The sequence below is a fragment of the Lampetra planeri genome, chromosome 2 (assembly GCF_965212315.1).
Source record: "Lampetra planeri chromosome 2, kcLamPlan1.2.h2, whole genome shotgun sequence".
Classification (NCBI taxonomy): domain Eukaryota; kingdom Metazoa; phylum Chordata; class Hyperoartia; order Petromyzontiformes; family Petromyzontidae; genus Lampetra; species Lampetra planeri.
The window spans coordinates 30,302,245-30,325,537 of NC_136108.1; the positions used below are offsets into that span (position 1 = coordinate 30,302,245).

Consider the following 23,293-nt stretch of genomic DNA (forward strand, 5'->3'; position numbering starts at 1 on the left):
GAGCTTTTGGTGAGTTGCTTTTGAGTTTGGTGCTGAAATCCCGTGGTTAATGTCATAGGGATTTTTGGTTGGCAGGACCGGTGGGTTCCTGTCTGTTGTTGCTCCCTCCGCTCGATTGCATGCAGCCAGGGGCTGCATTGCGAGGAGGAGCATGTGAGCGAGGTGTCTTCTCAGCTCGGTTGAGACAGCTGATTGCTACAACACGAGTCTTGGAGAGATACCGCTTTAAATTTCCCCCGCTACGGCTGATGTGTGCGGGGGGCTGCGGCGACGCGCAGAGACGTCGGAGGGTGTAAACATGGGACATGGATTGTCCGTTGTGATTCCCAAAGGAGTATACTGCGATACAAATGCGGGGAGAACCGCGGGGATATGAGTGTGCGCGAAGATTGCCTTCGAGCATACGGCCGCCATTTTGTACGCGTGCGGGAAACCGCAGAGATGTTCGCGCGTTGGGCCGCCATTTTGGGCGCGCGCGGGAAACCGCGGAGATGTTCGCGCATTGGGCCGCCATTTTGGGCGCGCGCGGGGAAACCGTAGGGACGCGGGTTGCGCATGCGCCCGCCATTTTGGACATACACGGGTCGCCTCGGGGATGTGGGGGTTGTACGTGTGAACTATTTGTGGGCAAGAGCAGGCATTTTTCTTTTTCGGTGCCACGTTGATTTCACATATTTTCAAAAAGTGAGACTTCTTTGCCCAGTACATAGGTCAACCTGGAAGCATGGCTTCCTTGACCCGGGATGTTGTACGACATCCAACGTTATACCTTGGGTGCAGCTTACTGGCTCGACCTTGAAGCGTGGCTTCCTTGAGCCAGTACATGGGTCGACCCTGAAGTGCGACTTCTCGACCTGGGACGTAGGGAGACGTCCAGAATGTTAAGTGGTGTGTGTAGGTGGGTGTTAGACTTTCAGTTTTCGCCCTATTGCCGCCTGTGGGGTGGAACGGTAGCAGAGCGGTGTGAGACCCTGCCATCCATGGGGTGGTTGTGTGATTGATTTGATTACCGGTGTTGGTTGTGCATCCAACGCGTCGGAATCTGTGTATTTTTGCTTTTCTTCCTTCCACCGGGCGGAATACGATCATCTCCACTTCCCTGGGCCGGGTGGATGTTGTGTCCGACGAGCTGAGGCACGGGCTTGTGGTGCTGTGCCTCAGGAGGTGGTTCTTCTCGTCACAGGATTCCTGCACCTGCCGCCCTTGGAGTCGCCGGTTGTGCTGACGTGGACTTGAAGGGGGAAGTGGAGTGCCCGTACATCACTCCTGCTCATCTTGTTGCCCGACTCCTGGGGAGGGGCCGTGGCCTTTTTCGAGTTCCCTCAGGACCTCCAAGGAGAGCGTGCTTGCCTCCCCTGGGGGCTCAGCCACGCGAACTCGTTCGAAGACTGGCCACTGTGCATGACTCTCACACCTTGTTGATTGCCTACGCCATTGTCAAACAGTGACTTTCATATGTCGGTGCGTGCGTACAATTTGCTATGGGTGGGCTGTGCTGAGGGATAAGCGGGTTGACCAGTTCTTCTCGGTGTACATGTGTTGTTGTTTGTTCCCCTCGTCCCATACGTTCTTCCTTTTACCCCCTCTCGGTGCGTGTACATATGTTCTCGCGGTAATTGTTATCGTCGCTGGTTATTGATGTTGTTGTTGGAGGCACACTGTTTTTCTGTATTGTCACAGCCGGGACGGCTGGTTTTTTTTACATGGGGAAGGGTGATGTAATGATTGTGGTATCATTACTGTGTGCACACGCATGACGTCACTGTGCCAGGAGCATTACTACCACGTGGGTCTACACACACACATGACGTCATCCCGGCTGGAGGCGGGAATGACGTCAGGGCCGGTGCTGGACACGTGACCGGATCCTAGTGGGGGCCAGGGGTCCAGGGGGCCCCCGGGGGGCACGTGGACAGCAGGGGGGCTTCGAGAGGGTGCTCGAAGGGAGGCGTGGCCGGGGTGGGGCCCGGGCACGCCGAGCCCCATATAAGCAGCCTCCTCAGGAGGTTCGGGGCTGTTCCTGCGGAGAATGAAGACGCCTCGTGAAGATGCCAAGAAGAGAAGGCCTACAGTGAGCGGACCGCCAGCAGCGACCTGGCTGGGTCACGCTGGAGTAGCTAAGAGACAAGTGTGTGCGCCTAAAATGAACTCATTACACATGGATAGGCACCCCTTGCACCCTCGTGTTAATGCATTTGCACCGTTAACCCCTACTCAAAGCCAGCGTTCCGGAAAATACCGATTGAGAAATGAAACCCTGGTGAGGCGGTTAGTTTTACGGTAAGGTCTAAAGGATATATAATGGTTAAGGTTTGGTCTAAAGGGTTAGGGCTACGACTTGCGTTTATAGATTGGTTTCAAGGCTAAGAGGAAGGAATGACATTAAAGTGAAGTCCGGATGTTTGGGGTTTAAAGTAGTAAAATTAAATCTGTTGATGATTAATTAAGGCCACGTTGACACAAGGGTTAGCGTTAAGGATCTGGCGGGTTTAAAAACTTAAAACTTTCGTGACTGCAGGAATTCATATTCTTTGGTTCCTTCGGTAAAGTCACGTAGATAGAAAAATAACAATAAAAAAAAAAATGAATACAAATAATAAAAAAAAAGCATGACTGTAGTCTGTAGCCTGGTTCATAATCGGAGTGAGTGTACTGGCAGTCCATAATGTAGACTGTAGCCTGGTTTCGATTTAAAGCTTTCGTGACTGCAGGGATTCATCTTCTTGGTTCTTTCGGTAAAGTCACGTAGAAGGGAAATAATAAAATAATAGAATCGGCGTTGTGGCCGAAACGTCGTGAGAATTATTTTATTATGTTTTATTTATATTATTTTATTATTTCCCTTCTACGTGACTTTACCGAAAGAACCAAGAAGATGTAGCCTGGTTCTTAACCTGAGTGAGCGTACTGGCAGTCTATAATGTAGACTAATTCTTGGTTCTCTCATATCATTTAAGGTAACTTGGCATGGTTTTTGCATTGCTCAACATCCAAGTTGAACACTAAAAAATATTTTTATCTGTACAAATGTTTACAAATGAATGACCGAGATAACAAGGATTACGCACCCATAGTTCAATGACACTGGCTAGTGTACCGCCATGATGTCAGGCGATGTCTTCGAATGAGCATTACGAGTACTGCAAGTCCTCGCTTAACGCATGTTCACACAACGCATTTTCGCTATTTCGCCGTTCTTCCGTCAGGGAAACCCTTTTCGCACATCGCGAACCCTGCCCGTTATTATAACGCGGAACGTGCACCGTTATAACGCAAAACACGCCCGTTAAAACGCGGTTTCTGAGTGGTCAACGACGAACTATTTTATTGAGCTGCATAGCCGAGTATTGCGATACAGTAACGCGGCAGCGTACCCTCAGTTATTTGTCCCACCATCTCTGTGTGCGCATGTGTACATCGTAACTCGGCAAACCTTATTGTTACATTGTGGGGAAACTGTTTTCGCTGAACGTGTCTGTCGCTTTCCACGGCACTTTTCAGGAACACATCTAACACGCGAAACGAGGACTTACTATACTGGGGTTGCTGCAGTATTTCACGGGACAGTATAACATTTCACGTGACGATTATGGCAATATCAGTTTCCCATAACGTTTAATTATACTTGGAACTTTATTGTATAATTTTATGGTATTGAATCAATCGTGTGCATTGCTGCAATTCCAGTACAAATAGGATTCCTTTAAAGTTCTCATTGGATTTGACTGAACATCATTAGTAAGTCAACTCATCGTTCATTGCAGCTTTACCTACTACAACACTAATAATGCACACGCTGCATTAATCTGTACAGGAAAATCATTGCAGCTATTAATTGGACCTTGAAAATATTTTTCACGTCATTTCGTTCATATTTCATCAGGAAATACGACACCAATAAAATACCCGAGTTCAATTCAAGCTCACGGCCAACACAAGTGATAATTATTTTAACCGGTTCCAGGCCTCCCCAAAGTCGAGTCAGCCTCAAGTGAGTACAGTAGAACCTCTGGTCACGACCATAATTCGTTCCATAACTTTGGTCGCAACCCGATTTGGTCGCGACTCGAATCTAATTTCCCCATTGGATTGTATGTAAATACGAACTGTATATAAATATTGTTATCTAAAGATTTTTAAGCAAAAATATAGTTAATTATGCCATAGAATTCACAGTGTAATAGTAAACTAAATGTAAAAACATTGAATAACACTGAGAAAACCTTGAACAACAGAGAAAACTAACATTGCCGCGTCAAGGTTTAGAATCGTTCAACAAGATGATTGTTTCGTCTGCTACATCAGTCGGTCGATTCTGAGAGAGAGAGAATATTCGTATGAGCAATTCATGTTTCTATTGAAAGTAAGTTAACAGTAATATTTGGGTACAGTATTGTTTTTGGAAGCATTCACCGTAATATCGTATGAACGTTTACTTCACCGCATCATCGTATGAATGATGCGAGACGAGATTAACGGGTTCTTATATTAGCGATTTACGTACTCGGTGCTTTCGCTCTCTAAATTACGGCTTGAATGAGGGGGGAGGGGTATGACTACACTCACAAAATTAATATCTTACTAGGAATTTTATATAACAAAAGTTATATATATATATAACTGTTACGCTTTGTGTTGTTTGTTGTAAACAAACAACAGAAAATTTGGCGCTTACAAAAAAATGGCGCGGAAGGGGAAATCGGCCGCGGCCGTATTTGATCGTCACCCGAGTTTGTGTTCATGACCAGATTAAAACATTTTGTGAATTTTTTGGTCGTAACCCGATTTGGTCGTGGTCAGAAGCGTTCGTGACCAGAGGTTCTACTGTACATGGTGCGGTGTGTAAACATTGCCACTAGGGAGACAAAGTTTGTCAGGCATGGTGCTCCCTAACAGCACTTTCCCCAAACGTCTAGAGGCTTTAAGGGGGATCTTTGTATTTGTGTGCATACTAGAGCCAAACGTGTTAATGTGCTTGTATAAATGAGCCAGCTTTATACAGGTCAGTTATATAAAAGGTGAGCTTAGTACAGATGACTTGCTTGTCTACAGGCGAGTCAGGTGTGGAGAGGTCAGTTGTGCGGGCAGGTAAGACGAGGCGTGTAGATTCGGCGTCTTCAGATGCAGTTGCTATATATATGTAAATCGCATTGTATTACCATATTGTCCGAGTGTGCAGGGGGGTAACAGGTGTACTCAAGGGTTCAAAAGCAAACCTGAGTACTACTGATGAAACACAGAATGTTGAAAACGATTTAGTTTGCTTGAACTGAATTAAGAACCAACTCTGCTGATAAGACGCACTCCCAGAAGGCCGGGCGGCCGATCAGTTATGTAAAAACTTTATTCTTTTTTATGCGAAGACACAAATATGGGAAGGGGGGCATTTATTTATTTACTTTGTTGCACGTGTGCGCTCGCCTGCTATGTCCTCAATGAGGTCCACCCCTGCCCCGGCCCCCACCTCGTCCCCTTCCGCGCCCCCCACCCCGCCCCCCCACCCCTCCCCCTGCCTCCCCGCCACCCACCCCGCCCCCCACGAGCCGTCCCTGGAAGGCTCCCAGCCGAGCGCCGCAGCTCCTTCCGCTCGCGGTGGTGCTGCCTCTCGGCCGTGTGGCGCCGCTCCTCCCGCTCCGTCTGCGGCGGGGAAAGACAAGCGCGGCGCTCCGGTTAGCGGCACGCGCACGCCTCCAACCACGCGGAGGGCCACATTGACCACGACGCCAACCGCATCGACCGCAACGCGGTGTCGGCCACACATGCACATGTGCAAGGGCCCGCAAACACACACACACCATGTGTCTTTCCACTGCACCTCCGATTAGCATGGTTGGCTATGTAAGGTATGAAAGGAGTTCAATATACATACGTACATGTGTGGTTGTTGAACAGTTATACTTGGGGACTTGTGATCGTGGAGTGTTTGGATGGTGTTTGTGTTGGTGGTGGAGTGTGTGGGTGGCTAAAACACAGAGATTTGGCACAGTGGGCAACACATTTGGTGCATCTGCAAGTTACCGCAGTCAACCCATGGCACTTAGGTCTGTTCTGTGACCTCCTGCTAGCCGGCCTTCGACACTTCACATGGCCTCAAAGTGCACCTAGCATGACACAAGTGTCATGGCGACGCCACCGCCACTCAGTGCTGAACGGCGGTTGTTGTTGGGTGGTGGAGTGTGTAGGTGGTGGGAGTATGTGGGCGATGGGCATTGCACCACCTCGTGTCTAAGCAACCGTGGAAGATGACATGGGAGTTGTCAAGCCACATCAACTGCCCTCTGGATCCACACTCGGTGCACTCCTATGCCTTGCAAAGAGCCAATGACACCCTCATTTTTAATTCTGGTATCTGGGATAATCGATATTAAGTGACAAACCAAATTTAATGAGCAGTCACGAGGATGAGCGTCAACTCATCACGGATGGCCGAAACACGGATTCGAGTGCAGGATCTCAACGATGACAGTGTTGCATCTATGACATGGCCATTATGAACCCCTGGGCCAACCCGGCCATTCAAAGAGTCACCTTCTTGAGACGGAAAGTCAACTCCTTGCTGCCCACGGAAGAGTGTGCGAGGCCCACGGGAAGATCAGACTCCTGTTCCTTCACCCGATCGGCAAGCGAGGACCTGGAGCCAGAAACAGGGACCCGTAGCACATCGTGAGCGCTTTTGTTAATGGCCTCTCGCACGCACGCCGGGCTCCGGTTTCCTCGCACATGAAGCCAAACACATGTATTAACGAAATTGTCTGAACACTGAATGGCGATCGAACGCGACAGGAATATTGTAGTGAAACAGTGAGGTGCCAAGAAAGAAGTGACACGAGTCTTGGAGAGAAGGGGAGAAGTTGTACGCACGTGAGGCTTTTCCGCTTCTTTGCAGCATCCTTGAAGCTGTTGAATTCCACTCCTTGCCGGATTTCATAGAATCGTGGCTGCTGCTGATCTCTTGTCGTCATCGTCCCGGCAGCAGAATCGGCTTCCTCATTGCCTTGCCACGGTCGTTTCCTTCCCGAAACGTCTGTCTTTCCACGACCACCACCACCACCACCAGACCCCGGTCCGGAGGCCGCCCCTCGCCGCAACTCCTTGCCGGACGCTTCGAGGCGAAGCAGCTTGTACTGCCTCTGCACCTCGGGGACCCAGGAGCGATCGTCGTCCGAGCTGTCGTCCGAGCTGTTGCGTCCGTCGGGCTCCGAGTCGTTCTCCTCGGTGGCGGAGATTTTCTGAGGATGACAGAAGGCATTGGGGGTGGTGAAGGAGGGTGTGCGGGGTGGGAAGGAACAGCACAGGGCTCTTAATGGTCATGTTGGAGGATACAGCAAGTGGACCTAGAGCAGGCCCAGGACTGGTTCAGACATCAGTTGCCAGTGATGTTAACCACAGTCGGGAATTGAACCACAGGTCTCTGTGTTTGTAGCGCAGTGTGGAAATTGCCACATGCTCACTCACAATGACTCGCCCACCGAAAAGACAATACACAAAGAGTCCCCGTATAGCCTTTACAGACTGTTGGAGCAAGTGCTGTTAGCGGGCACATATGAAGGCCGGCACCGCACACGAGGAAGGGGGTAGATGGCCAGAAAAACGCCTGGATGCCTTTGTTTTCCCAGTGCTGATGATTGCAAATCACACCTGGTACTAATTTAAGGCTGAGTCGACCTAGGAGAGGGCCCAGGACAGGTTAAAATAGTCACCACTGCTTCTCGCTCTCACTCTCACACACCCCACTCACCCACACTTACTGACCCCACTCTCTCACACCCACCCACACTCACCCTTTGCTCTGCCTCTCGCTCCATGCCCTTGCGCTTGCGTTTGCGTTTCTCAGTGGCGCGCGACACCACGGGGTTGAGCAGGCGGAAGTCCTCGCTCTGCTCGTCCACCTGGAAGTCTGGGTTCTCGAACATCAACCGGAAGCGGTCGTCCTGCAGGATGCTGCCTACCGACGCCTGCGCACATGGAGTGGCAAGGGCAGGAAGGGTGGGGGTGGAGGACAGGGGGGTTGGGGGCAGAGGGCCAAATATGGAAGTCAAAGGGTGGAGGGTGGAGACCGGAGGGCAGGAGGGTGGGGGGTAAAGAGTGGGGGGGGGGGGGGCGGAGGATGGAGGGTGGGGGGCGAGGGCAGAGGCCAGGGAGAGATTTAAGAATTTAGTGAAATGCAAAAAAACATGCTTCGAGATTTAATTTTACGTTGTTGGGCTTAGGGTTAGGTTGACGAATTTTCCTTTCCGAACGATCGCAGGAAGCAATGCATCACCTTGTGTGCGGAACATTCTACTGAAGTCTCATCACTGAATGACCTTTGAGGCCCCTCAAATGACCTTTTGGCAACATGCCCAGGGGCACTGCACTGTCTAAACATGCTCTGCCACAGAGAAATATTTTTGTTGGATGGCAGTCCAGAATGATGTATTTCATTCTCAGAACAGGATTTTAGCCAAATGCAGTTGGAAAATAAAACTAATTTGACGCGAATGCTTTCTTGTGTGCAGGCATCGGTGACCATGCCAAGAAGCCGGTTTAATCACGGGCGGCCAAAACCCGGATTCAAACGCAGGTTTGCCAGTGTTGCTGACTCAGTGTCTCTAATGCAGCATTACCCCTCTCCTGAACTGCCCGGCCACATACATTTTGCACAATTTTCAGCTGCTGCATAAGCCTAGCAAGTTCTCAGAAAAATCCCCCGCATTTCACTTTTAAGCATTACCAATTGACACACAGCGGTCAGTTTTCTGCTCGGGGAAAAGCCCCAACCATGGATTGTGCACCGGAGGCCCTCATAATGAATAAGTGGGGCCCCAGTGATTGGAGGTGACCTCTGACCTTCTTGCGCTTGAGGGCTCGTGAGGAGGTTGCCTCGTCCTCCTCGTCATCCAGCAGCTTCTGGGCGAGGTCGGCGTTGACGCGGGGCAGGCGCTGCTCACACACACACACGGGCGCACGTGTGAGTGTGTACGCACGGGCGTGTATATGTGTGTACACAGAGGTGAATACGTGAGTGTGTACGCACAGGTGTGTACCTGTGAGTGTGTACATACAGGTGTGTACATTCGAGTATGTTCAGGTGTATACACACAGGTGTGCACGGAGTATGCCTACATACCCGTGTCTACACACACACGGCAATGCATCGCAATGTTGTATTCTAGCCTTCTTCCATCATTGATATATAATGAATGAAAACACACCAAAGCGCAGCAAACTGCAAAACACCAGGTGTTGTAGTAATGAACGGGAGGAGGGCTAGGATCAGAATTGCAACCTTGCTTCAAGGAAAGATAAGGCCTGATGAACGGACCTGTCACCCGTGCAAGGGCAGAGACAGTGGGAGAGTCAGCCAGACAGTTAAAGCAAAAAGCCAACCATCTATGACCTCAGCACATGGGCGAATAATGGAGCAGTGTCGACTCAAGGCAATGAAGGAAGCAGAGGCGCCTTTGTCTGGATCACGGCCACAGAAGGCCGGGGGTCATCACTGATTGTGTGTTAGGGATTTCGAGCTAATTGGAACACGTGCACACAGGGAGGAGAAATACGCCTTGTTCTTTCTGCAGCTGAGAAAAAAAGGCCAAGGAACTAAATTATTAAATAAGTGGGTCAGCTCAAGGCTGTGTACACACGTGAGGGGGCCTTGTCCTGAAATTAATCACACTCCCAGAGCAGAAGGTTGGATGACCACAGTGAGACGAATAAGAGCGTTGTATATCTCAAGGCTGCAGGCTCAGCTGAACAGCGAGGCTGCGGGGGTCGCCAGAAGTTCATGTTCGCCTAGTTAAGTCAAAAAGCTCAATTATTCTGTATTGCTATTAAAGTCACGTTAAAGTCGGAATTTCACAACAGGGTAGGCTAAAGTTATTGATACAACTCGACCCGAAGCATAACGGGATGAATCACCACCAGGTCGGAAATAAAATACATAATAAAAGAGCGATGTTAAACCCAGGGTCGGAGAGAAAGGGAGATCCCGGCCGTCTTTGTATCCCCGCAGCGCGGGATATGAGTGTGTATACGCTCGGGGAAACACCTCCACTTGAGTCAAGCACCACGATGGGAAATGACAGACCTTAGGTTAAATACAGAATCATAACTGGGAAATGGTAAGGGACAAATGTTAAAACTTTTAATCATTTCTTCATGCGTCAGCGAGGGTCGGGGGGAGTGTGCCCCTCCCTCCAGGTGGTGCAACACGGACAAAGATGCCTGTGAGACGGTTTGTAACGTCTGTGTTTTGGTTCATGAAGAAGGCCAACCAAGAGATAAATCGCACCCAGACAGAGAGACGACCTCGAGGCAATTTGTAACACCTGACTGTTTGCTCGTGGATTTTATGGAGGGAATATGACAACGGAATATGCCGTGGGTGATGCACACAAGGACACACGGACGTACGGACACACACATGAACACACCTACACACGGACAGATCCTGACACAGTAAATCAAAAGAAAACCCCGCCTTGTGGGCAGGACCCAAAGGGATTTTTCGGCATAAAAAGAAGGACTCTGAGCATTGGAAACCAGTTCGACAGGAGGGTCAACTCATCACGAGTTCGACCAACAGGGTCGGCTCAGGAGCGAGCTCGACCGGGAGGGTCGGCTCGACTCATCTTGAGTTCGACCAGAAGGGTCAACTCACCAGCCGAGCTCGACCAGTGGGTCGGCTCAGGAGTTGACCGAGCGGGTCGACTCAAGGGCGAGCTGCGACCAACGGGTCGGCTCGACTCTTCAGCTTCTGGGACTCAGCCGAGTTCAAACGGCTCTCGGGGCTCGACTCAAGCGGCTCCCCATCTCCTCTGCAGGCGGGCAAGACCCGCTTGACAGCTCAACCTCTGCCGAGTCGGAGGTCCCTGCTGCAGCTGACAATCGCGGTTTGGCGACGAGGCGACGACCCAACACTGCACGCCAGGAGCGAGCTGTGGGCGCCACCTACCGACCGAGCATCCAAACCAAATTCCCCACGGCGACAGAGGAGCGACTAATACGTATGACGCGCACCGCCCCCTCACCACACGACCACCAGGCGTCTGTTTGACATAAAGAACCGACTCCGAACACTGACTATTGAAGACAACTCTTACCACTCAAACCCACTCGAACCCATAAGCCGTCCGTGGCTGTGAAGAGAACACTAGAGACCGAGTGATGGCCATCCGTCATTTATAAGAGTATTCGTAATTTTTATCTTTAATATTTAGTGGACTGTACTCTTAATCGCATAAATTCCCAACAGATCCATCAATACGAATTGATTCTTGGCACCTCCTTCCGCCGAGCCACGCTCACGGGGGGAGTGGTGGCCCACCAGATCCTTATCAGGTGATCTGGTCCCCAATTAGTAAATTTGATATAAGATAACGATCTTCGGAAGAGGAGCATCGTCGCAGGCCCTTACTCCGAGCCATTCTGTTGTCAGATAACCTGCCGATGTATCTGTTGAGATTGGTGCCTTTAAGAATAATAACTGTTTTTGATTGTGTTTTTATCGCCGTATAATCTTTCAAGTATCTTTCATTCATTAACGTTAAGGTTTTCTTAGCATAGTATTTGCATGTTTTAACGACTCTCTCTCTCACTAACAACCATCGCGTTATGCGGGATCTATGTGCCGTTGTCAAAGTGAAATCAGACAATCATTGATGATACTGTATTGATGCCGTGTTGAAGTTCCGGGATTGAGAGTTCGCATACTATATCATAGTTGAGGTTGAATTAGTAATAAATTGATTAATACAGAAGTGGTTGTGTGATTCTTTCCTGAAGTCTATGCATAAGATCTGCTTCTGCGTTGAGATCTGAACTTGGTGACCTTAATAAACACACTAACACGTACTCAGTAAATGTTAAAGCGATAACGGGGTGAACCGGGGACCTAAAAATAAGCGAGAATGAGACGAACCTAGACAACGATGCCGAGTTAATCTAAGTTAATCTTGCATACTTACACCACACCTGCATAACTGCATAAGATTAATTGCCTTATTCCGATCGATAACCCACCCTCGTCACCGAGGCGGGGTCTGGTTATCATAACGACTGGCATTATCATAATTACTCCCACTCGCATAATTACTACAATTACCTCTCGAATTGGCATAATTAAATGTGCATAATTACATCAATTAACATATTTCCGGATAATTACACATTTGGCCAAATTTCATTTGATTATTATTATTTTCACTGAATATTCATAACCCACATATACAACATAATAATTTCACCCACGCACGCATACAACACATCAAAATTTTCATACCCAACATATACAACAGCACCATGTTAGAGAATGGTCCAAGGACGTGGCTATCACAGAGCTTATTCTGAAATCTCTTCCGAGTGACCAAATCCACACACGAGGGGATATTTTGGCATGGGCCCTGCTACAGAGAAATATTTTTGATGGAAATTTTACAAATTCATTAAAAATAAATGTAGTTTTTGTTGCACAGCCACTGGCGACTGCGCTACAACAACTCAATACTATACTTGAGCACCTGGGTTCAACCAAGCCCAGCCTATCGGCGCTCCCAATTCCTACGGCGCCCAGTCCACGCTCACGAGAGCTGCTCCCGACGTATCGACACGTCGGGGGGGCACGCCCAGTCGGCGGGGCCGATTGGCGGACAGTCAACGCGGGGGGGGGGGGGCGGTCCGGCGGGGGACGGCGCTTCTCGGTAAACCCACCTTGGTCTGGACTCGCTGAACTCTGCCCTCCTCGATCTTCTCTCGAATCTTCTGCTTGCGGTACTCGTCGTAGGCGAACGGGTTCGCCATGGCTTTCACCTGAAAACGCACGCGGGGTGCCGCGTCACAATCACAACGTTCACATTCGAGACTGGCGGAATCCGATGAGCTGCGGAGATTTTTTTTTCACAGATGTCCAACGGGGACGGGAGCGCCTGGCCTCCAACAGGGCTAGGCCATCACCTCAAGGAAACACATTTCAAAGAGAGTCGGGTAAAGGAATATTAAATGAGGTGATGATTCACCCACACCGCCACCCGTCCCACCAAGCTCACCCACACCCTCCCATCCAACGGGCCTCTGCCCCCAGAGAATAGATGAATTACATGTGACAATTAGCTCAAGAATCGATAATTATTTTAACTAATTTTTGTCGCCTCATTTATACCGTTTCCCCGTTTATCCCGTCGCATTCGCCGTTTTCTCAAACGCAAGATGAACCAGGCGGGTCGATGGCAAAGCAGCCAACAACAGCGAAATCCCTGGGAACTTTCAACAACAACGGTTTCATTTGCACAAAGCATCGTCCATGCAAGACAGCACTCCCAAAAGACTGACCAACTGTGGCACTGACGAATCGACGCATAATCCCAGTTGTAATTTGAAAAGATTAGGAATCACGAAATGGGGGATCATGGTGGGGGGGGGGGGGGAAGGTGGTTTGGCGGGTGTGGCGGTGACGAGAAACAGAGGTGAGAAACGCTGGTCGGGAGAAACCATCATCGTGGCTCTGCGAGCGGAACCTTGTGGTAGAGGCGGATGTCAATGAAGAAGCCGTGCATGTAGGCGCGGAGTAGCGGGGAGCCCACGAGGTGCGTCAGACCTGCCACACGCACATAAAAGATGGCCACATGGCGTGATATGCAGAGGGGGCACGCTCACACAGACACACATGAAGACAACCCATAAAGCCTTAACAGACTGTAGGCACAAGAGCCGTTAGTTATCACGGCACACGAGGGGGTTGTTGGCCATGAGCAGGAATTGAACTCGAGTCGCCGGGTTCATAGCGTAGTGCGCTAAGGGCTGCACTCCAAAAGACCCTAATCGCGACCCCGAATCGTGACGAGTCACCAAACCACGCAGGGAGCCGAGTGACCGGGTCGATTGTCGCCACGTGCCTCTACCGACGCGATTTTGTTTCTAGAGTGTGAGCAGGGGTTGCATTCTCGGTGCTACGGAAATCCCTGCTGGTGCCGCTGTTGGTCTTGGTGGTGTTGGTGGCGGTGCTGCTGGTGTTGGTGGTGCTGGTGTTGGTGGTGTTGATGCTGGTGGTGCTACTCTAGGAGCTGGTGGTGTTGTTGGCGGTGCTGCTGCTGGTGTTGGTGGTGGCAGTGCTGCTGCTGCTGCTGGCGGTGCTACTAAAGGTGTTGGTGGTGTTGGTATTAGTGGCAGTGCTGTTGCTGGTGTTGGTGGCAGTGCTGCGTGCTTACCGAGCGCTTCAAGGTCGGTGCGCGTCAGGAACTTGTAGTCGTCGTAGACGGTGCTCTCCGGGTTCTCCTCCAGCTCCTCCGTCAGACTGTCGAGGAACGAGCACCATCGCGGGGCTGAGCCCAGCGCCTAAATGCGAAGATGGGAAAATCGCCGCCGCAATGCACTCAAATGTGAAGACACGTGGCAGCTACCGCCTCCACCCCTCGACTGCCAGGGTAATGCTCGTTTCCACAGGGTCAGCTACCCCTAGGCTAGACCCCACAGCAATCATCGCCCTCCCCCCCCAATGGCAGACGAATGCCCGTTTGCAGGCCAGGTGCCGAGTCACCTTGTGCCGCACAGGGACAACTGCTACTGGGGGTGCCCTTTCACGCGTGTTGAGATGTGATGGGAGGTGTTTCGAGACGCTGCGGTGTACGCGAGGGCGCTCTGATGGACTTTGAGGTCACGGGACAGACCAAGATGCCATGGATTAACTGAAATGACTGACAGATGCACAAAGACAAAGCGAGCACCTATGAAGGCCAGCACAGCACACAAGGGGGGTAAGCTCGCCAGCAACCCGCCCAGCCGCCTTTGTTTCCCTAATGGTGATGTTTACACACAGCACCAGGTACTCATTTGAGGCCGAGTCGACCTAGGGGAGGTCCAGGACCAGTTCAGATAATCGTTACTGGTGTTGGGCGTGAGCAGGAACCCAACTCGGGTGGCCAGGTTTGTGGCGCAGTACGCTAACCGCTACACGACTGCTCCCCACACACAAACGAACACACACGCGCGTGCGACATCATCGGTAACCATCACAGTGGTCGCGCCACACAGCCCACGCACCGGAACGTAGTACGTGTTCATCTTGGACGCCTCGCACGCCAAGAAGAGCATCCCTGTGGGTTAGGGGTCGAGCCAGGGTTAGGGGTCACATAAAATAAATCGCATAAAACCGCGTGCACCCAACAACGAAGGTTAAAGCGAACTCGATGATTAAAACAGAAAAAAATATATACAAAGACGCAGAGGCGCCATCAATGATGCGATGTAAGAAATATGAGTCAAAGAGAAAGGCAGGATGAGAGTGATGGAGAGACAGGAGTGATGGAGAGATGCGGGTTATGGCAAGACGGGTGTTATGGAGAGACAAGAGTGATGGAGAGATGCGAGTGATGGATTGACTGGGGGGTAGGGGGGGGTGACAGAGAAACGGGAGCGATGAAGGTAGAGCTGAGGAGTGCGTTTACCGCGTACCGGAGTTGGGGTAGAGGCACATGTTGTTAATGTTGTACTCGGGCTCAAGGGAGGTGAAATTCTTGCCCTGCCAAGTCGCAGACAAAACAACAGCAACGTTTAGATTTCGGACTGCCGTCCCTGGCAGCAGAGACACAAGCCCAGAAACAAGTGCAGCACTATATCCTGTGCGCATACACGAGTGTGTAAGCGCGTGAGCGTGCGAGTGTATGGGGGAATGAGCGTGTGAGTGTACGTGAACCTGTTGCGGGCAAGTGTAAGCGAACAGGCACAAGAGTGCATTAAAGAATAAGCGAGTGTAAAAGCATAGAAATATGTAAGCTCGTGAACGTGTGAGTGTGCGAGGGATATTCAAGTGCGAGTGAGTGAACAAGAAAGAGTGCAAACGGGTAAATGAATAAATGTGGGCGAGTGTGAGCATATTTGCACTCGAGTGTGCGAGTGTCAAAAGAGTGAATGTCTGTGAGCAGGTCACTGTGTAAGATCGAGAATAAACCGAGTGTACGAGCAGTGTATATGCACATTAGCGGATGACTATAGCATGTGTAGTATATCCTTGCCATTTAATTATTATGCGCAAATGTAAATATGTATACGGGCGTATGGGTGTGTGTGTGTACCAGTGTGGCGAGCGGTGACAAAAGCGCTTAGGGCGCTGTGCTATGAATCCGAGTTCGATTCCCAGTAATGACTAATCATCGTACGGCAAGTGATATGTGAAGCAGTGCTGGGCATCCTCTAGGTCGACTCAGCTTTAACCGAGTACTCGGCACAATGTTTAAATACATCAGGCAAAGCGCGGATGGGCGCCAGCCACACCACCACCCCATCGTGTCCCTCGTCGAAACCCAATAGGTGCTCGTTAACGGCACCGGGCAGGGTCGCGTTGCGAAGGTGCCGCGCGCTTGCTGCCGGCGCTGCTCACCGTGTGCTGGTTCCACATCTTGACGATGCGCGAGTCGGCCGTCACCACGAGGTCCAGGTCTTCCCGAAACTCGATGTTCCGGATCGGCAGCCCAAAGCGGTGGTCCTTGACGAGGAGCGGGCGAGCCGAGCGGAGGTCGTACAGCAGCACCTGGCCGGGCGGCACGGGCAGCGCTCACTACTGCACTCGCCGCTGGTCGTACAGCGGCGACGGGCCACATGAGCGGCCCTCCTTCACCCAAGTGGGCCGCGAGCTTGACAACGTGCTTGTGCACCGATCATGACCCCACGCAGAAGCCTCGACAAACTTGGACTAGGCCACCAAGAGGGGCTGCACGGGACGTGTGCGGCTTGTGGGTCGCAGATTGCCCACCACTGTTGTAGAGTGTTGCGGGGAGGGGAGGGGAGATCCATACCTGCCCAGTGCTGGTGCCCACAGCCATGTTCAGGGCTCCGTGGAACTTAAGTGCTGAAATCGCCGGAATGCCGGTGACCCTGAGACACAGACACGGCCGTTCAACAACCGGTCACAGCGATCAGAGATCCCGGCTCACAACTCAAGAGGTCACGAGTTCAAATCCCAGCCATATGGGGGATCTTTTATCTTTGTTGTGTATGAGTAGCACTTACTCTGTATCAGCTGTGATGCTGCTAAGGGCGCAGTCAAGCACTCCGGCACGTGTACGGTCACGTGGGTCCCAGCACTCCACCCTGCCCTACAGAGATGAGACCCACACACCATAGCCTATTACACACCGCCAGGATAAAAGCTCTTGGCGAGCACCGATTTAGGCTGGCACGGCGCACAAGGCGGAAAGTGTGGCCAATGCCACACCAGGCCGTCTTTGTCTCCCCAGTGCTGATGTTTACACACCGCAGCAGGTACTCATTTAAGGGGAGACCCAGGACCGATTCAGATATTCGACACAAACGTTGGCCGTGAGCGGAACTCCAACTTGGGTCGTCGAGTAAGTAGCGCAGCGCGCTAACCACAAAGCCACCGCTGCATACATATATTCATATACACAGAACACAGGCGCATGCAATATCAAACACATACCGATACATGCATATAAGCACCCACATATATACACATGCATATGAAGACACTAACACACGTACACAAGTACACGTGTGTGCACAACAGGCGTGTAGGCGGGAACAGGCGATAACTGACCTCCGCTGTTCCGCAGGCAAACAGCTGATGCTCCGTATTAATCCCACACACATTGTTGGATCTGCCGGTGCACACACCATCACACAGGGTGGTTCATTAGCATTGCTAATATCAGCTTTTGTTGCCTTGTAAAAATATTACAAATAATATAAAAGTGATGATTAGTTTGCCAACCCGCAATGATCAGCGTGAAGTGTCGTTATTGTTGCGTTTGTTTAGCCAGGAAGGCCCCCCTAAGTTTTCGTGACATTTTTTAAAAGGGTCTTGTTATGTTTTCACAGCAGGGGGCAACTATTGCCAAGGCATAATTCCCAATTGAGTAATCCGTGGCGTGATTTTTCAAATGTGGCAAATTTAAACCATGGCATCGGCATGCAATGGCCTGCTTTTATTAACGACTAGCTGTACTGCCCGGCTTCGCCCGGGACTTGGATTCACCACACCCGGCCGCCTTTGTCCCCTCAGTGGCGATGTTCACACCAACAGTTACTCGTTTGAGGCTGAGTCGACCTAGGGGAGGCCCAGGACCGTTCAAATAATCGTCACTGGCGGTGGCCGTGAGCGGGAATCGAACTCGGGTCGCCGGGTTCGTAGCGCAGCGCGCTAACCACTACATTACAATGTGTTAAGCTTCCACATGCACGGGTCACGTGACAGATTTGATGGTGTACAGTCTGGAAAGTACCCACATTGCAAATTTGCAGTTTGTTGCATGTCGGGAGGTACGCTAAACATTTTGAACAGACACACATATTCACAACTTTGCCTTTTATATATATGGAGATGTCTCGGGATATTTAACGTCCATTGACTGTCACAAACCAAATGTGATTGGATTAAGTTATTTTTTTGTTGCAATCATCGGTAACAGGGATGAAACCATCAACTCACTGCACTTGGGGACCCAGTTTAATAGCGGGAAGCGGCCGAAACCCAGGTTCGAACACAGCACCTCAAGTGGTGCTGACTCAGTGCTCTGACCCTGGAGGTTTCTGGCCCCCTAGAGACTGACGTTACATTAACAATGGTTGCTGTGGCCCCCTGGCTCAAATGATTAATAGGGCAACACCCATTTCAATTGGTGGACTATTCCAAATCTATATATGCAAGGGACCAGTCTACCCATAGGAGAATTCGTGCTGTAATATTGGCTGTTGATTTGCCAGGAGGAGGAGTAGGAGGAAGAAGTACATACGATCCCTCGGTTTGAAGTGAATTCAGGAAACGGCCTTGCTCCAGATTCAGGCGGAACACTTCGGAGCTGCAGACGACAAGTGAGCGCAGTGCATGGTGAACCCAGAATACAGTGAATACAGCACACAGTGAAAACAAAACAGCAGTGAATACAGCAAAGTGAATACACACAGAGCGAACACTCTGTGGAACACACGTAAATTTGCCACTGTTACTGGTCGTGAACGAGAACTCGAACTCTGGTTGCTGGGCTCGGAGCACAGCGCGCTAACCGCTAAACTACCGCTCCACAAAGACAAAGATTCCTCGTATAGCCTCTAACAGACTGAAGGAGCAAGTACTGTTAGCGAGTAGCACCTATGAAGGCCGGCACGGCACACGAGAACAGTGGGTGGGCCAGCACCACACCCGGTCGCCTTACTCGGGTTCTGGTAGGGAGACCGTGAGGGCAGCACGCACCTGGCTCCTACGAGGTAGAGGTCGCACGAGGGATAGTGGTAGGCGAAGTCGCGTCCGAACTTGGGGATGCGCGTGCGGTAGTAGATGCCGTTCTGAGAGTGGAACTCCACGTATCGGTCGCACTGCAGGAAAACCAGCTGCAGCAGACAGACGAAAACCCCGAGAAATAGTCACCACCCATAAGACTACCCAGAGCTCGAATCAGAAGGGCATTTACACAATCAAGGCAATTTCAGAATTCAAAGTTTAAAATCATTCTAATAATTTAAATTGGGCTAGAAAATTTGAAGGTAATTGATTCAGTGTATTTTGGAATATATCATGTAGGAATAACATTAATGTGTTTCACGATAACCCTCCACAACCCGACAGAGCCAATCGAAACAAGATGTCACGAGGGCAAATGCGCCAATTACATTTGGTTTACCGGAGGAACGTTTACAAACAAGCAAAAATGTCAGAAACCTTTTCACGACGTTTCTCTGGAGATTACATACAGCATCGTTAGGTATTAACAAAAGCTCAGCTCTCACACGAGAATTGGTCGTTCAAAAAGATAGCAGTCCATCAGCCTTGGCATCCGACCCTGAATTAGTGCCAGCGTTGACACACAGCGCAAACTCACAGCGGCGACTCCTCTAATGGGGCCGTGCGATAGATCGCGCTGTGATTAGTTTAGCGGAATACTCGCCGAGTTAGACTCACCTTGGAGTAATCGTCCGAGAGGATTTCAAAGGTAACCACTGCAAGGGAGACACGGAAAGAGCAAAGGGTGAGAGCACGGTCATGTTAATGCAGAAAAAACAATTCCTATTTACACAGCAAAGCCTCGCCGAGCCATCAGACTGCCGCATCACTCGAGGATCCTGCGCTGGGATGTTTGGCGAGTGGAGTATTTTTTTTTAATATACCTGGGACAAAAATTAAGTACCTTGGGTGAAAACCCACCACACGTATAAAAAAAATAATGATAAAAAATCTACTTGCTTTACTGGCCCCAACTGGCAAGAGAGTGTCTCATCAATATAAAATCACTTCACCGATGTTATCTCTACATAATCAGCGAGCACATTCGCCTACCACAGCTCAGGTCCTCCTTTGCAATACAGCTCTTTGTCTCAATCAAGGTCAAGAAGAGGGCCAATCATGAGCCAATCCTTATTGAAGCCACCACAATTCGCCATCACTTCCTTCTGCCAGATCCCACACCTGTTGAGAGTATTCCAAACTCTCAATTGAGGTGATGAAAGGGGGCTCACCCTCTGAGTCCATGCAGCGCTCAAACTTCATGGAGAGCTGATTGACGTCATAACACCTCACCCGTGGCTTGTAGGTGCCTGCACAACCACATGGACAACGTGATAACACAATAAACTAGCAGTCAATGTCTTGTTGATTCGTCAAAAAACAAAATTACATTTCAATCTATTACCGACCATCCTCAACAATGTCTTCCAGTAGCTTGTTTAAGCAGACAATCCTTGGACCGATTTCGAGTTGCCTTCGTCTCATCAGCAGTGTGGCATGGTAAACAATTGATGGGTGCTACAGCAAGCTCCATCCGTAAGCACTGAATAGCACATTTTAGATTATATATGTACTCATAACATCAGTGACAGGGATGAGGCCATCAACTCACAACACCAGAGGTTCCCAAACTCCAGTCCTCTTGACTCACCACGCTACTTCTTCCCTTGTTCCCAATGTACTCCCGATTCAAATATAAATTAACTGGTTCAACACTTTACGCGCCCGATGATTGTTAAACAAATCCCACATGACGTGCTCAGCAATTAACGCTGTCTGCATCACATGGAACACGTGGACCATGTGTACACACGCACGGGGACCACGTGTACGCATGCACACGCAGAATACGTGGATACACACACGGGGACCACGTGTGTACACGCACCATGTGTGCACACGCGCCACATATACACACGCACCACATGTACACACGCACAGGGACCACGTGTGCACGCACATCGCCTGAGATTCCAATCTTAATTTGAATCGGATCTATTCACGCAGACAGCGTTAAATTCATAGCGCGTCAAGTGGGACATGTTTTACAATTTATCGGGCGCATGCAGCGCGTAACGAATGGGGAGGAGTAAATTGGTGAAATTGGTGAACACGGAAAAACGGAGCATGGTGGGTCGCGAGGACTGGAGTTTGGGAGGCCCCGCAAGACACGATTTGCCGTGCCGGACAAGAACCAAACTGACTCGCTGGCCTCATAACACCTGTGACTCTGGCTCGGGGCCAGCGAGGGTCGCATTAATTGCACGTGACAGTCAGTCAGTCGACACAGTGTCACCGCGTCATCTACACGCGTCTCCATTAGTTCATCCATATTATTTTTGAATGCATGTCAGAGGTTGCAATCGGGTACCCGATACCCGTACCCTACCCGATACCCGGCTACTCAGCCGGGTACGGGTACCCGTTTGCGACCCTGGTGCGGCCGGGTACGGGTACGGGTAGGCCGTGAGTCACTGGTGAGTAACCGTTTGTCACTCATTTCCCAACGTCTTGTCTCTTCTCACAATTCAAGTTCCTAGAATCAACCCACCCGCGCCTGCAACATGGCTTCATCCCAGAGGTCGCAATCGGGTAGCCGTACCCTACCCGATACCCGGCCGGGTACGGGTAGCCGGGTATCGGGTAGGTTATCGGGTACCCGTTTGCGACCCTGGTGCGGCCGGGTACGGGTAAGGAATCAAAATCCGTTTGCGACCTCTGATGTATGTTGAATTTCTTTCGCGATCACTCGTGTTGGCCACGCGTGCACATGTGCTGTCCCACTGGCTCACCTGTTGCGAGCAGGTACTGCCCGTCCCGCGACACGCGGATGTTGTTGCATACGGTTGGCATCTCCCAGTCCTGGATGAGGTTGATTCGCTTGCGTACGGCTGTGAGATACACACACACATGTACGCACACACGCGTCAATGCATGCACGTGTGCGAGACATAAACAGACACTCGGAGATGGCGATCACCATGATAGCATACGCACTTGCTAGCATTCATGTCAGGTTGAGTGGATCAGAGTGTATCGAGTGGCTGCTGTCAGTGAGTAGTTTGCGGTGAAAGGTGAACGCTCACCGACATCTTGCTTGAGTAATTCTCGCCTCTTGCGGTCTGTGAGCCACTGTGTACGAAACAAAGACAAAGATTCCCCGTATAACCATCACATACTTTTGGGGCAAGTGCTGTGTGCGAGCAGATATTAAGGTCAGCACGGCACACAAAACGATGGGTGGCCAGCTCCACGCCCGGCCACATTTATCACCCTAGTGGTTATGTGTACACGCCGCACGATGTACTCATTTTAGGCTGAGTCGACCTAGGCGAGGCCCAAGACCGGTTCAGATAATCGTCACTGGTGTTGGCCGCGAGCAGAAATCGAACTCGGGTCACCGGGTTCGTAGTGCAGCCCGCGCGTTAAACACTGCGCCACCGTAAGATAAATGTGCCAATTAAACATCCAATTACTTGGCTGCGACCTCGTCATGAATTTTAAACCATCGTCCATCATCCCAAATCACGTGTCCTGCCCGAGCTCACCAAACTTTTCTTCACAGTTGGAGTGAACAGGTTGCGTTTTTTACTCTCCGATCCACGCCTTCCTTTTTTCTGTCTGGGGTGCAATCCCAAGCGTGCGTGGCCTATCACCCAGCACACACTCCTGTGTAACCCGCAAGTAAACAACGAAATGGTTGGACCGACGGTTCGAACTACAAGCCAACGTCGTATGCTTTACTGCCCAAAGCACTTTCCCGACTCTCCCATTCACCGCGGCAAGGAGCTCGCAAAGCGGACCCCCCATTCTCCCCACGCACCTCAGGCAGGGATTTTCCGCTGCTCAGGTTGTAGATCTTCACGTTGTTGATGCTGGACACCTGCATTGCGACTCGAAGGCAAGAGTCGAGTCGCTCGAAATCCCTTTCGCGTTACACGTGCTCCACGCGCCAACATGTGTTCGCCATGTGTTCGCCGCTTCCGTTTCCGGGTCAAACCCGCGGGGTTGGGCAAGGGGCGGAGCGTCGCGGCGAGTGTGAGAGGCGCAGACTCATGAATATTCATGAGGATTAAACACATTTTT

General features: G+C 50.6%; 1 protein-coding gene across 1 annotated transcript; it reads right to left on the reverse strand.

Moving 5' to 3' along the window:
• Positions 1-3,308: 3,308 nt before the first annotated feature.
• Positions 3,309-23,226, reverse strand: NOL10 (nucleolar protein 10). The gene is given in 22 exon segments (XM_078612521.1): positions 3,309-5,495; positions 5,497-5,637; positions 6,529-6,631; positions 6,862-7,229; positions 7,782-7,955; positions 8,830-8,922; positions 12,691-12,789; positions 13,494-13,573; positions 14,184-14,310; positions 15,016-15,068; positions 15,427-15,493; positions 16,352-16,501; positions 16,767-16,845; positions 16,981-17,066; positions 17,528-17,588; positions 18,723-18,788; positions 19,181-19,317; positions 19,886-19,923; positions 20,440-20,517; positions 22,000-22,098; positions 22,294-22,339; positions 23,031-23,226. Coding segments are annotated over 22 exon segments (2,274 nt in total). The 5' UTR covers positions 23,097-23,226; the 3' UTR covers positions 3,309-5,432.
• Positions 23,227-23,293: the final 67 nt, after the last annotated feature.